At 38.0% G+C, this 14,793-nt stretch overlaps 1 protein-coding gene across 1 annotated transcript in view; it reads left to right on the top strand.

Annotated features, from left to right (window-relative positions):
* The first annotated feature begins 797 nt into the window (after window positions 1–797).
* Window positions 798–14,793, top strand: part of PIK3C2G (phosphatidylinositol-4-phosphate 3-kinase catalytic subunit type 2 gamma) — a 201,110-nt gene continuing 187,114 nt past the window's right edge. Inside the window, 4 exon segments of the mRNA XM_051642625.1 lie at window positions 798–1,457; window positions 5,874–5,956; window positions 9,507–9,664; window positions 13,543–13,654. Of these exon segments, the coding sequence (XP_051498585.1) occupies window positions 798–1,457; window positions 5,874–5,956; window positions 9,507–9,664; window positions 13,543–13,654 (1,013 nt within the window).

The raw sequence follows: 14,793 nt of genomic DNA, 5'->3' as shown, positions 1-14,793 counted from the left end.
AAGCTCATGCCCTTGCCTGTTAATTAACTGAAAAAGATAAAACCTCAGGCTTTGAAGATATATCTGTTTTGAAAAGCAAAGAAAGAAAAAGACTGAAATTTTGTATTTATATTTCCTTTCCTTTATAGATGCCATATCCAAGCTCTTGGAGTATAGGATTTTAATTACTAATTGGAAATCCATGTCTTGTATCTTTTTTTGACCTATACATTTTCTTCACCCAATTACACTAGGATGAAAAATGGTAGAATATGAAGAAATTTGAAGCAAAAGAAAAAAAAGAGATGATGTGAATGAAACTGCCATTAAAGCAACCATTATTACAAATCTTCCCTACTGGCTTGTGTTTGTTGTGGTTTGTTTTTTTTTATTCCTGCATTAACTATGATATACAAGTGTACAATAATGGAAACAATGCAGAGGTTTTCTTTAATGTTTGTCAGAATTAGTATCTTCGTATTTAGATAAATTGTTTCAGGCATCCTGTTGCTGCTGTGTTATTGTTTTTATTATTGTTATTTAATAATAATAAAAAATGTCTAGAAATAAGGATCAGGCAAAAGAATATTCAAGCTTCAGATTAAGAAACTATTTCTACCCTATGTAGAAAGCTCTAAAGCCAAAAAAGACCAGAGAAGTCTACTGCTTTCATGATACTAGGTATTTTGGGGTTTAACTTTTATTCTGTGCTTCATTTCAGGGGGTATGTTGCTCCAGTTCTGAACATTACTCTCTTGACCTTGGAACTATTGTAAGACTTCCCTGAGGATTAATAAAACTGAACAGAAGAATCAGCCATGGCGTACTTTAGGATGGTGCCTTTCTCACACAATGAATTTTGTGAAGGACAGGCTGGGGACTGCACATCTTACCCAATGTACCCTTCTGGCTCTGATGGAGAGATTCATCTAGGATTCGATCGAATAGTTGATGAAGTCAGCAATGAATTTTTTTTTTATGGTTCATCACATTCACATCATCATGAAGAAATGTATTTTCCATTAGATGTCTTTGGTCTGAATGTGCCTGACCAGCAGTTTTGTGGTCACCCTCTAGTTGCTTATGGTGAACTTTGCCCTGGAAATCCTGACTCTCACTGGCAACAAGGTACGATGTCACCAACAATTGGCTTCAGATCTTCTTTACTATCTGATTACAGAGATTTCTCTCTGGCAGATCCCTACTCATACAGTCAAGAGAGAGAAATGTACAGAGGGAATACCATAACTCCAGTCACAAACGTATTTGATTCAAGTGTGGAAAGAGGCAACACAAATCAGAGTTTTCAGCTAGGCTTTGACAATGTAGACTCTCAATGTCCCATTTGCTTAGACAACTATCCATTTGGACAAGAAGCGAGAGGTGGAAGTGGAAATAGGGAAGCCTGTTTAACTGACACATCCAGAAGATGCGAAATAGGTCTTACCTGGCCCAGCAGATCTGGACATGACAGAGAGGTATTTACATTTTCTCAGATTAACAATGCTAAAAGTTCTTGGTTTTTGTTTGTGTCTTGCACTTTGTGTATTCACTTGCACAGATTCAGCATAGATTAGAAGCACTTGATTTAAAGACCTGATGAAAAAGAAAATAATTATGTCTTGGGGGAAACAAAAGCTTTTGCTTCTGTAGAGTTTTTGTCATGTATCTTATGATTCAGCTGGCCAAAAGCAACTGTGAGACTTCTTATTCACTTCTTATTTGGTCTTTACTATTTCCAAAGATAGAGATGCAGGGAAGTGTCAGGTGTGTTTTTCAATAATTGTGTAACTTGATTTCTTGGCAGTCAGAATTTCACACAGTGTTTTTGTATCTTTACAAGGATTATGCCCTGAAACAAATAGTACATGATTGATTAAGAAATTTTTGTACAGTATGAAAAACTCCAAGCATCCTCATTCTTTGATTCTAACATTAGAAGATAATTCAGCAGACCACAAATAACTGCTTTTGAAGGGAAGGTGCTTACTCTGGATAACTATAAAATGAGGATTTTATCCTGACAGAATGTGTGTCCTACCTGTTTCGTGTTTTAATCAACTTATAGTTAAAATGTCAACACATTTCTGCAACCTACCTATTAAAAAAGACTTAATTTTAAAGTAGTAGGGCCAGTTCCTCACCTAGTATAAAATTAAGTATCTCCATTGACTCTAATGAAAACTTGCCATTTTACATCAGAAGAGAATCTAGATTATGGTTTAGAATGCTCCAGTTGGCTAAGTTTATGGCCCATTGATTCATAAAACAACCACAGAGGGGTAAATACAGAAATGTAGAGTAAGATGTGCTTGAAAGAGAGAAGATAACTAATTTGTATGGGCTAGTATGAAACCTGAGATTCAAAATAACAATGTATCCAACCTGACATTCTATGATTATGCTGAATCTGTTTTTATGGTGAGCCAGATTGTCTCTGTCTAGTTTGGCTGACATATCCTGATCCTGAGAGATGTAACATATAGTGTTCTGCCTGTACTTACGTATGCATATATAATTATTTTCTAAAAATAGACATATCTACTATTAACTGTGGAAGCTGGATCCTATGATATAGACTCTGTCTTTAGCTGCCTTTTTGAAGCAAATACTTTCTTTTTTTTTCCTCCTTCCATCAGGTGTTCATAGCTCTGTTTGTGGTTTTGCTGGTTTTAGTAATGAGGTCTTACGGGATTCGCATGACTCTCTAATGTTTTACATCTCCTAATTCTCCTTCTTTTGAAATCCTAATATAGAGAAGGAAAAAGAAAATGATAAATCCTCACTTTCCTCTAGTCCTTGTTAGCATTCTGAATCATTATAAGATCCTGAAATAGCCTACAGGATACCTCTGCACTGTGAATATTAAAGGATGGTTTAGGTTCACCTTCTGCTTTTAACTCTCAGTAATCACAGTATTATAAGCAAAGGGGAAGAGACACTTGATTGACTTGTTTCTCCGTCTGTGCATAGGGAGAACAATAATAGTAAACATATGCAGACTCAGATGGGGAGGCAGCAGGGGGAAATATATCTGAGGACAGAAACTCTTAAGACTAATCCTGGGCACCGCATTTTGGAAGTTCAGTGATGAATACAGAAGAGGAGGGGATGAATAGGTGGGGAGACAAAAAGTTGTTTTTTTTCTTGTGATAGGAAAACTAAAGCATTCTCGCATCATGATGAAAAGAACAAGCGTTCTTGTGAGAAGAGCAGAAAATAGTGGGATACAAATGAGAAGGGGGAGATTAAATTGTATTATGGGAAGCAGAAATGCTAGATGAAGCAGGCATATAAGAACAGACATAAACGCTTCTGTGATGGAGGAGGAGAGAATTACAGGGGAAGGAAGAGATGAGTGAGTCAAGGGTGACTACAGTTGAATGTGTGGGAGGATTTCATTAAGTCAGGGAAGTATTTGAGCTGTTTAGCTAGAAGAGGAAGAAAAGGGAGAGAGGAGATAATTGATTTGTAGCAGAAAAATCTGTGTGGCCACAGGAATTCCTGTAGGGAGAAACAGTCATGTCAGGATAGAAAGAGAGCCAAGGCAAGGGGCTGGTAACTGAACCTTCACATGGTAAGAAAGGAAAACAAGAATGAAAGCAAGTCGAGAGAGTGATGGGTAAAAAAAAAAGCAGAAGTAACTCATTACTACCAGACTGTGAGTTTTGGAAAAGGCAAGAAGAGTTGCAGGGTGACAGAGTTGATACCAAGTAAGACTGTCAGAACAGATAGGAAAGTGGGGTACCACAGCAAAAGAAAGGTGTAATGAGCACAGACTGGATTGCTGAGGTCCAGGATGAGTAAATGATGCATCTGTGTAGCAGGAGATGAGAACTAAGACTTTAGACAGAGTGAAATGGAAATCATGCTGAAACATGGAGATTAGCATTGAGATAGCTTGTAGGTATGCAAGATGAAGTATTTACATTGCTGAAATCATGTCGTTCTGATTCTTGGATGTGGTTGTATGAATATGCCCAGTGTAATAAAGGAAATACTAATTTTATCTGGTTTTGTCATCACCAAATCAGATGTTCGAAAATACTAAAGGAACTGCCTTCATAAAATCCTATGAAAAGAGATTTTATTATTCTCCACATTAGAAAGAAAACTGAAATACAGCCTAAAAAGTATCCAGTAGTTTTGGCTGCTGCTCACTTCTTCACCCAAGTCCGCTCATCAGACCATACCTCATTATTTCAGTTTGGGTGCTCCAGAAATGAGAAATACACTATTAGGGTTCATATTTAGGAAGGACGGTTTAGATGACTTGATTAGCGTTGTGTAAGAAATCTGCAGATGGGAAAAGATAGATTCCAGTTGTCCAGGGATGCAATGTTTTACTTTATCCCTGTTGTCATTGGTTCTCTCCATACTCAATTTGCTGTCTCATTCACTACACTCAGTTATTTGCAGTGAGTGGAGACTGGAGTCATATAGAAAAATGGTGTAATTAATATCTTAATTTCTTCTCATTGCATATGTAGTTAGTCTTTGCACACTTGAAAAGAGAAATGACAAAACTAATGTCTCATCCATATGATTCACCAATGGAATTGGAGCTATATCTCTTAGACATACACAAGTCTATGGGGCCAGATAGGATACACCCAAGGGTACTGAGGGAGCTGGCAGAAGCACCCACCAAGCCACTTTCCATCATTTACTAGCAGTCCTGGCTAACTGGGGAGGTCCTAGTTGACTGGAGACTAATAACTGTCACCCCAAGCTACAAGAAGGGTCAAAAGGGAATTAAAGGCCTGCAAGTCTGACCTTGGTGCCAGGGAAGGTTGTGGAACAGATCATCTTGAGTGCTATTATGCAGCACGTGTGGAACAGCCAGGTGATCAGATGCAGTCAGCATGAGTTCATGGAAGGCAAGTCCTGCTTGACAAACCTGATCTTTTATGACAAGATGACCCAGTTAGTGGATGAGGAAAAGGCTGTGGATGTTGTTTAGCTGGACCTTAGTAAAGCCTTTGACACAGTTTCCCACAGTATTCTCCTAGACAAATGGGCTGCTCATGGCTTAGACTGGTATACTCTTCACTTAGTAAAAAACTGTCTGGATGGCCTGGCCCAAGGAGTTGCAATGAATTGAGTTAAATCCAGCTTGGCAGCTGGTCACAAGTGGTACTCCCCCAGGGCTCAGTACTGGGACCAGTTCTCTATAATATCTGTACCAATGATCTGCATGAGGGAATTGCATGTGCCCTCAGTAAGTTTGCAGATGACACCAAGTTGGTGTAGTAGTGTTCTGACTGAAGAGTACTACAGCAAACAGGCAAGGTGGTGCTTTGATCCAAAATAGTGGCTCAGACCTGTACTCTCCAAGTTTAGAGGAAGTATCTGGGAATTTTTCAGGTTCAACAGAATACACTGACTTCTTGTCTGTCTTAGGGACTTAGCTGACAGGTTTATGGAGTTTGAAGGGATGCTGAGCTTCATTCCAGGGCGGAAAGAGAGCAAATAAGGATTAAAATTCACTGCAGTGTAAGCTTCATTTTGTCCCCTCTCTCTTTTGTAAACTGAGCATACATTTCCTGCATCTAGAGTTGTCTGTGCTCTGACACTAAATCAATTTTGAAAGCTTTGTCTGGAATTCCTTCTACTCTTCACAGATGGGGAAAAAATCATCTTTAAACCCAGGGTATATGATGCTTTGTGTCTTTGTGTTTTGTTGTTTTTTTTTCCTCTGGAAGCATTTATATTGCAGTGAAAATTGGATTATTTCTGCTCATTTGGAGCTCTGTCAAGTCACGGAAGGGATGATAAGGTATGAAAGGTACTTCTCATGGAACCAAATGTGAAGTTTGGCCCTATGCACCTTCTGCTTCTCTTATCTAAATAACTGAGCTTTATTTCTTCTGGTGTCATTTTGGTATTTTTAGGCTATAGGTCCATCTATCCAGCTGGTTGAAGCAAGTCAAGGAAGTAATGAAAACACAGTTGATTTTTGCAATGCAGTGGAGAAGTAAGTAGTGAAAAAAAAATGTATTCAGTCAACTATGACATTTAACTTATATTAATTGGATAGGTTATCCCTGTATTCCTGAACAGTGCTATACTTCCAATATCTACTTCAATATGGAAACACTCCTAATTTTTGTTTAAAGATTAAAGTTCACAAAGGAATATTAATTAAAAAAAAAATTCACCCTGAGCTGTCCTCTTTATTAACGATAACTACATTTGTCTCTTCAGTATTGATGGCTTATAGTGTGTGAAATTTAAGATCCATTGTCTACAATTGTCTTGGACAATGTTAGTGCCTGTGTAGCTTGAAGCACAAAAAAGAAGGAACTGATTGATGAGAACAGAATTACTACGTGCTGTCATGATGAAAAGTGAGACTTACTAAGCCACAAAAGCTCCTTTACTTTTTGTTTACAGTTAATAGTGTGGCTTAATGGGATAGAACTTTTTTTACTTGATCTTTTTTGGGATAAGAAATTGTGTTGAATTCCAAGAGCTCTTAGAAATACTTTTTTAGACCATCTGTGCAGCTTCCTTTTCCTTTGTAGATGTTCACTGATCGAACTATCAAGTTGTTAGCAAAAATGCAACCCAGAAATATTGTTGGAAAATGGAATGCTGCTTTTTGTTTTGGTTTGGTTTTGGTTTTTTGCTTTTAATTAGACTTCAAGGAATTGACTGTATTCAAGGTCAGCCAAGTCTGCTTCTCTTAAAAAAACAAAACAAAACAAAAAAACCCACAAAAAAAAAAAAACCAAACAAAAACAAACAAACAAACAAACAAAAAAACCTGCAACAACCCTAGTCTCATGTTGCCTTGATATTAACAGTGAATATCTTATATATTCATATGTGGTGGATTGTCAGCTTCAAGACATGCTCATTCACATATGTCTGTTTTATTTTTTTCCACACTTCATCAGTCTGAGCCCCAGTTTAATTCTACTAACATCAGATGCATGAAGGCACATTACACATGATAGGCTTTCCTCTCAGATACCAGATTTTTTTTAAAATCCAAGCATTCTACATTTATCTTTGCACTCTCATTATAGGCAAAGCTTTCTATTGATTTTTTTTTTCTGAATATATTCATCTATTCACAGAGCTAAAAAGATTAATAGAAATAATCTGTTCCTATTTTGCAGTAACTTGTTTAGTGTGCATCACTAACAAATACTCTTTTAAAGAAAATAAGAACACTCTTTGCTTTTCTTCTATCAAATAGATGGGAAAGCATTCTTAGGACAAAATGTCACAGCAAACAGAAGAGGAAAAAAAAAATCATAAATTTGCAAATAACTAACATATTCAGTCTTGCCAAGTGAGTATCCTTCCAGTCCCCAAGAATCTCAATAACTGGCAGTTTTATACATCAGAGGGAAGATGTATAATTCAAACTTTGTGTCATGCAGACTTGCACCTCCAGCATGTAGCACAAATAGAAATCCATGATGTTTTTCTCTAGGTAATATTTGTACAGGTAGCAATCTATAATTGCAACATATCATTTTACACACTTACAAAGCAGTTTTCAAAACCCCTTTATCAGCTTATTTCTACAATTATAGACATAGCTATATTTAAGTCATCCCTGGGTCATTTCAAAACACATCCTAAAGCGAGTTTCATACCAGAAGATGCCGATGTGATAGCATCAGGGCTCAGTGCTGCAAAATGCAGAGTTCCTCCACTTCCTACTGACTTCAAGGATGTGCTCTGTGCCACAGAGAAATACATAGAATTATATAAAGTTCTGAAATAGCAAATCTTTATAAGTGTTAGTATTTTCTCCATACACTGAGTTGTTGCAGCACAGAAAGCAAGTAGCACACTATTTTCTTAATGTAATACTTCTGTAGTCACACCTTGGAAGACGTAAATTTTCAGAATGTAGTGATGGGGTATGTTTTGCCCACGTGCTCAGTCCAGAAGCCCTTTGATCTTTTGAAAACAATAGATAGTCATAAATGAGCAACACTTCCTGGAATTGAATGCATTTTTATCTGAAAAGCATAAAAAGCAAATTTGCATCCTCACAGTATCCTAGACTATAGATAGTGTAGAGGTAGGGAAGGAGATGAGGTTTGCTTAGTTTTGAAATGACTGCCGGTAAGTCAAGGAGGTGATTCATGCCCAATGTGTGTGCATAGTCCACTAACTTGATGCTGGAGAAAGGGTAGTGAAATTCCCAGTGTTATTCAATCCTTGGCATTTTTACAGAAACAGGTTACAAGACTGAATTTGGTGATAGAGGAAAACTTTGACTGCCTTGCTAGCAAAGGAAATAGGCTGACATCTACTATATAGGTCACCAAAGCAGCCCCTATAGTATAATGATTTTTACTTTAAGTATAAATCTATTTAATGTACTGGAGGTATTGTCAAGCCTCATTTCCTCCCACCCCACTGAAACACAATGCCCCCTGGCTTTTCATAATAAGAAATGAGCTGCCTTGTTGGTTTATTAATTTTGGAAGCTAAGGCTTTTCTTCCTTCTCATGCTATAGAAATACATGGCATAAAAGAGGAGTTCATACTTTTGTTAAAGAGACTTGGGTGGCAGCCCTGAGGCAGGAGGTAACAAAGTAATGAAGAGATTCGTGTGCAAGAAACTGTGGCTCAAAATATGCTGTAATCAGAGAAGCTATAAAGTGCTGCCAACTCAGAAGTTACAAAATGCTGCTTGAACTAACAAACAGAATGTAGTATGCTTAGTACAGGATGTTTGAGTTTAGCTACTAAAAATTCAGGCCAATTAGTGAAATGTAAAGCTTCAGCTGGTACAATATGTACCTTTACCTGCAGCTGCAAAGTGTATTTGATTAAAAAGCAAGTTTAGTCTCAGCTGACAGCCATAATACCTGTGACCACTGTTCATTAGGAAATAGTACCTCAGGAGAAATTAGTTTCTGCAAGTCTATGGTAATTGGAAGGAAGAGGAGCAATATATTTTATGGATAGTAGTATATTAGATCAGACCAACTCAATGACTGTAGCAGTTATTGCTCTCTCCAGACATTTCCATGAACACCCAGGGTTTTAGTAATGAGGATTTCAGACTGGATTCTGATGCATGGTGAAAATAGGAACTTCTTAAGATTTTGCATGGAAAGCATGTTGCTATATTCATTTTGACCATTAGTCACAGCTGTCTGTGCATGTGATCTTGGTTAATTTAATGTTAAAACTTTCTTATTTGACCACCTCATTTCTACAGTGCTCAAGTTATTTGCATCACAGTACACTGCAGTCTATGTTTAAACTCCTTTTGTCTTCACTGAGGTAAAGCTCAGCATTGGTTCTGTGAAGTTCATGAAGATTTTGCTGGTAATTTTCCTATTAAGTAAAAGATGGAGTTATATGCACACTAATATGTAGTTACCTCACTAATGTATGGAAACGAAGTTTGGGTTGCTATGTTTTTCCTCTCTGCATAGAATTTTATTCCTATCAGCTAACTATTATTATTTATATCTTGTAGAATTTTGGTTTTGCTCTTGTAAGAGAGCTGAAATGCCTGCCTACTTTCATCATGTTCTTTTCAGAATAAGAAATGCTTATCCTGCTTTTGATTTGAAGACAAACACTGGAAAAATCTGGAGTGTTGCAACAATGTTCCCAGACCATATTCTTGGTGAATTAAAGTTCAGAATCAGAATCTGGACAGATTGTTCACCATATCCTCTGCTTCTTACACAACGTGGTAAGTGATTAAGGTTTCTATATCCTTCCACAGTTCTCTTCCATTGAGATGATAAGAAAATGCATTTGTTATCTGGAAGGATACTTGGAGGACAAGCCTTACACAAGTGTTGAGTACATACTTTGTTAAACATGTCCAGCACATTTGTTGTAAAATTAAAATCACATTAAATATTGAACTTAGCTAATGTTTAGATCTCTACTTTCTTTAACTGCAACTGGGACCAATTTTGGCAGTCTCAAGTGGGCCAGCCTTCAGACTTAGATTCAGAAGGAATTTAGGAAGAAGAGGGCCTAGTCCCCATAAAGTGGTGGAACTTTTCACGGTCTTGACTTTGTTTCTAAATCCAAGACTTAGAAGTCTGAAGTCACTAAGATTCCTCTGCACCCAAGACTGCCACTTAATGAAACAGAGAAATTCCAGCTGGTTGGAAGAGAATGGAGAACAATTAAGAACTGGAACAGGTTGCCCATGGATGTTATGAAGTGTCCATCCTTGGAGGTGTTTTGGTTTTTTTTACCTTCTTGTGGGAAGGAGGCTGGACTTAGATGGACCTACTGAGATCCTTCGCAACCTGAATTATTCTCTCACTAGTGCTTGTGGGAAGCTGCCACTGCTCCATTGCATCCCGTATCTGTCCTGAATGGAGAATCTTTTATCCCAGCAGTGACAGTTTTGACCTCATAAACAAAAATTTAATACATTAAAAGTAAGTTCGCCCCTCTTCCCCTTCTTCTTTTCCTGTGCTGCTTCATTAAGTGGCAGTCTTTTTAGTAATCTTTCCTCAGCTGTCAAGGGGTTATTTGGCTGAAACAGGCTAAGTATTAGTTTGTTTGACAAGCTGAAAGCTGAAAAACCAGAGCTCTACAGAATGTCAGTCAACATCTATTTAAAAATATATCTTCATCAATACAGTAGCCAAGACTTCCACATTAACTCATACAAAGTTGGTTAATTTTATTGGGAACAGCTACTTACTTATTGGAAAGGCTGTCAAAGTAGTAGATTGAATCATCTTGAATCAATATTTTGTGGATTCTGTGAAATGATGGACTGAAAGTCTCAAGACACTTAGAATCATAGAATTGTTTGTGTTGGGAAGGAACCTTGAAGATCATCTAGTTCCAAACCCCCTGCCATGGGCAGGGACACCTCCCACTAGATCAGGTTGCTCAGAGTCCCATCCAGCCTGGCCTTGAAAACTTCCAGGGAGAGGGCTTCCACCACCTCTCTAGGCACCCTCTTCCAGTGTCTCACCACCCTCGTGGTGAATAACTTCTTCCTAACGTCTAACCTGAATCTACCCACCTCTAGTTTTTGATCCATTCCCCCTAGTTCTACCACTACCTGACATCCTAAGAAGTCCCTCACCAGCTTTCTTGTAGGCCCCCTTAAGTTAGGGGAAGGCCACAAAAAGGTCTCCTTGGAGTCTTCCCTGAATAACCCAAACTTTCTCAGTCTTCATAGGAGTGGTGCTCCAGCTCTCTGATCATCCTCATGGCCCTCAGGACACATTCCAGCATGTCCGTATCTTTCTCATAATAGGAGCTCCAGAACGGGATGCAGTACTCCAGATGGGGTCTCATGAGAGTCGAGTGGAGGGAGAGAATCACCTCCCTCAACCTGCTGGCCATACTTCTCTTCATTCAGCCCAGGATATGATTGGCTTTCTGGGCTGCAAGTGTAAACTGCCAGCTCATGTTGAGCTTCTCGTCCACCAGTACCCCCAGTCCTTTTCTTCAGGGATGCTCTCAAGCCAGTCACTGCCCAGCCTATATTGATGTTTGGGATTGCTTGGACTAGAAGGTAGTATTTCCAGCACTTCTTTCACTAGGTGAGGGGTCAACACTTAAATTGCCTTTAATGCAGAAGTCTGAACTACTGGGAAATACTTTACCGTAGAGCGTTGTTCCCCTTACAGATCATTCAGTTTTTGGTCTATATAACTTTATTTATAAAACCACTTTAGGAGGCCCAACTAAAACTGAAGGGGGTATAAGAAACAGTCCCTATCCTAATCTTGTTTACAGGCTAAGAAAACAGTAAGATACATTCAAAGAGGGGAGGCAGGGAGGGAGTACACTTTTTTCCCCCATCTAACGTGAAGAGCATAAAGAATTGTTCAGTCATATAAGAACATTTAGCAGAGCAAGGAAAGGAAAATGGTTCTGTGGAGTGCAAATGAATTATACTAACAAGTTTCAGGTTTTTTTCCAATGAGTGACCTGTAAAAGTGCATGTTATAGTCTTAATTCAAGATCCTGTACCGTTCTTCTTTTTCATGGTGTGTATAAATTTAGCAAAGAAGCCCTGCATTTTACATGTCAAACCAGTTATGAGAAGTTGCTTAAAACAGTGAGTTGTCAAAGGGATAGACATTTAAAACTAGTGTGATCTTTAAGGTCCCTTACAACCCAAACCATCTGTGTTTCTATGACTGGTAGAAAACGTTTAATCAAAGAGGCTGTCTGAGCAAAAGAAAAATGGCTTTCTACAGAAAGTGAAAATTTTCAGAAGGAGCTTTTGAATCCATCCACACATTTGTTCTTTCCTGGTGAAACAAAAAAAGCAAACCCCAAGCTATCTATGATAATCTATTCTGTTTTGTTTCAGCTTTGTTTTTGTCACAGCCCCCCACCCCTGAAAATGACAATTGTCCTCTGACAGTTTTTTCAGTATCACATTCCCTTAAGCTTCCCTGCAAAATCAATTTTGCATTTCTAGGTTTGTTGTAAAATATTAGCGTAGCAACTCTGAACCAGATTTGCCAGTATGAGTTAACTGCTCTGAGCAGCTGGGTAGTTCAGAACATGGTTAAACCACATCAAACTGGTTGATTAGTCTCAGTTTGAACCAGATGTCTGAACCTGGAACAGTGTAAATTAGTCAACTCATGAGCCTGGGTTACATGTTTGTTTTCTCGGGGTTTCTGTTTAACTGCAGGTAATTTCAGTTTTTATATTAAAAAGTTCACTTAAAGCTTGTAGTAAGAGCTCTTAGTGGATGCTAACTTTTAACTTTGAAGCAGTAAAGAAATACCATAAATGAAAAAAAAAAAAAGAAGTCTACTTTGTTCTTCCTTCTATCAATTACAGGCAATTAAATTGCTGAAGAATTGTGGAGGAAGTACAGACTTTATTTTGCATTGCAAAACTGTCTTGGTAGAGTGTATGAAAAATTTTCAGTGAAGAGTAAGATATTTTTTCTGGTAAAGAGAAGTATCTCACACTTGGAGCATTAGTGCTGGTGGAGTATGCCCTGCATGCCTGTAATGATAAAATTTATGAGATGTGTTTGCAACCTGACTGCCAGATTAGACAGCTAGTATTTTCCAGTTTTTATCAGCCCTTCTAAAATGAGCAGAAAGGAAGTTTTTGGTGGGGTTGAAAAAAAGATTAAAAAGCTAAAGTAGCACTGGGTAAAATACTCAAAATGATAGAATATTTCTGAACAGTTTGAATTTATTTACATGTAACTTCTTAACACATATGCATGATATCTATATATATGATGCGTATCAGCATTAAGTTACTTCTTGGTTATGGCTAAAAAGATGTGCACAGCAGAAACAACAGCGAGTACATTTCTGGAGCTTTTTTGTGTCATGAGCAGCAACAGAGTCAACTTTTGCATCAGACCATGTTATGCTAATTTGCTCTACAGGGACATAGATTCTGTGAGTTATTATAGAGTATTTGAAGTGAAATTAAATAACAAAAATTAATCAGGTGTGGCTTGATCTAATTCCTCTTGATGGAGCTAGTCTACAGCAGTAGTTAGGAATTAGAAAGAAATGCTTATTTTCTTTGCTCAAGAATGTAACCTGGATTTCTCTAGCAAGCTGCTATCAATTTTTTTCTTGCTATCTTTATTTACAGCTGGCTGTATCACTCGTGACTTAATTGTAGAGATCCTCCATTGCACAAGTCAATACTCGGTACCGGAAGAATGCCTTCTAAGTGTTTGTGGGTCTGATGAATTCTTACAAAAGTAAGTATCTCGTAAAGAGATGGTATTGAGGATGTATTGTATAATATAAGCTGTGCATTTAATGCATTCTGCTTTATGTGCTGTGTAAACAGAACCAGAGGGAGTGTTAATAGAGTATTTGTTCCAAACACTCAGTGTATAGTTCTGAAACTCCTGAAACAGGAACACATGGAAGTAATATTCTACAGAGATGATGGTGTGCTCTAGTGCAAGGATTCAAATCTTGGCTCCTTTATTTAAGCTTTGTGCAGCCTTGAGTAATTTGTTTCATTTCTTTGTCCTTCTGGTCTTTCTCATCTGTAATATGAGGATGTTGTTATTTCCAGTATCTCATAAGAGTTTTATCAGCATGAGCAGGTATGCATATCCTCAGAGGGGGAAATCACCAAAGAGATGAGAAAAAAGTGTTATGCAGCTGCATAGCAGGTGATTTTTCTTTCTATCCAGCTGCATCAGTAGTAAAGCAAATGAAGTCAGCGCTTTGGTGCTAACTGCTAATTGAAGAAAAACACATTATGCACACATTCAGAAAGACCTGTTTGTGTGTAGTCTACAAATAAGGAGGTACATGCTCTGATACGCATTCATTCAAGCAAACTCTTGTGGTGGTTGAAAGCGCTACTGGACTTAGCTGGTTGTTTCTTGCCCTCTGGCAGCTTAAATTCAGCTGTCAGCAAAAGTGAGCAGATTTTGTGTTGAAACAGCTAAAATGCAAGCTCTTGTCAGCTGTACTGTGGGGATGGTGACTTTCAGCAGAAGGAGAGAAGCTGGCAGTTCTCTGTGGTAGCATATTAAGCTGGAACTCCAGGAATTGCAGCTCATCTGGTAGAGACATAAAAGTGTAAGATAAAATAGTATACGTCTATAATTGATAGGAACATTTTTAGAAGCAGTCATATTTGCAGTATAGTGTAAAAATTACCTGAACCAGCCCAAAGAAAGTCAGCTAGATTAACAAAAACAATGTAGTTGTGAGAGAAAGTATCACACTGTTTAAATTAGCTTTGCTCTCTGTCTGGCTTGGACACTTCTACCCTTACACAGGTCAATTGTTGGAATGTTTATGGTGAATTCTGATTTGCGACTAAAGTTGGAGACTTGAACATTTCTGAGCCAACACTTCTTCAAAACTCCATAAA

The sequence above is a fragment of the Apus apus genome, chromosome 1, assembly GCF_020740795.1.
Source record: "Apus apus isolate bApuApu2 chromosome 1, bApuApu2.pri.cur, whole genome shotgun sequence".
NCBI lineage: Eukaryota > Metazoa > Chordata > Aves > Apodiformes > Apodidae > Apus > Apus apus.
This window is presented reverse-complemented; position numbering and strand designations above follow the sequence as displayed.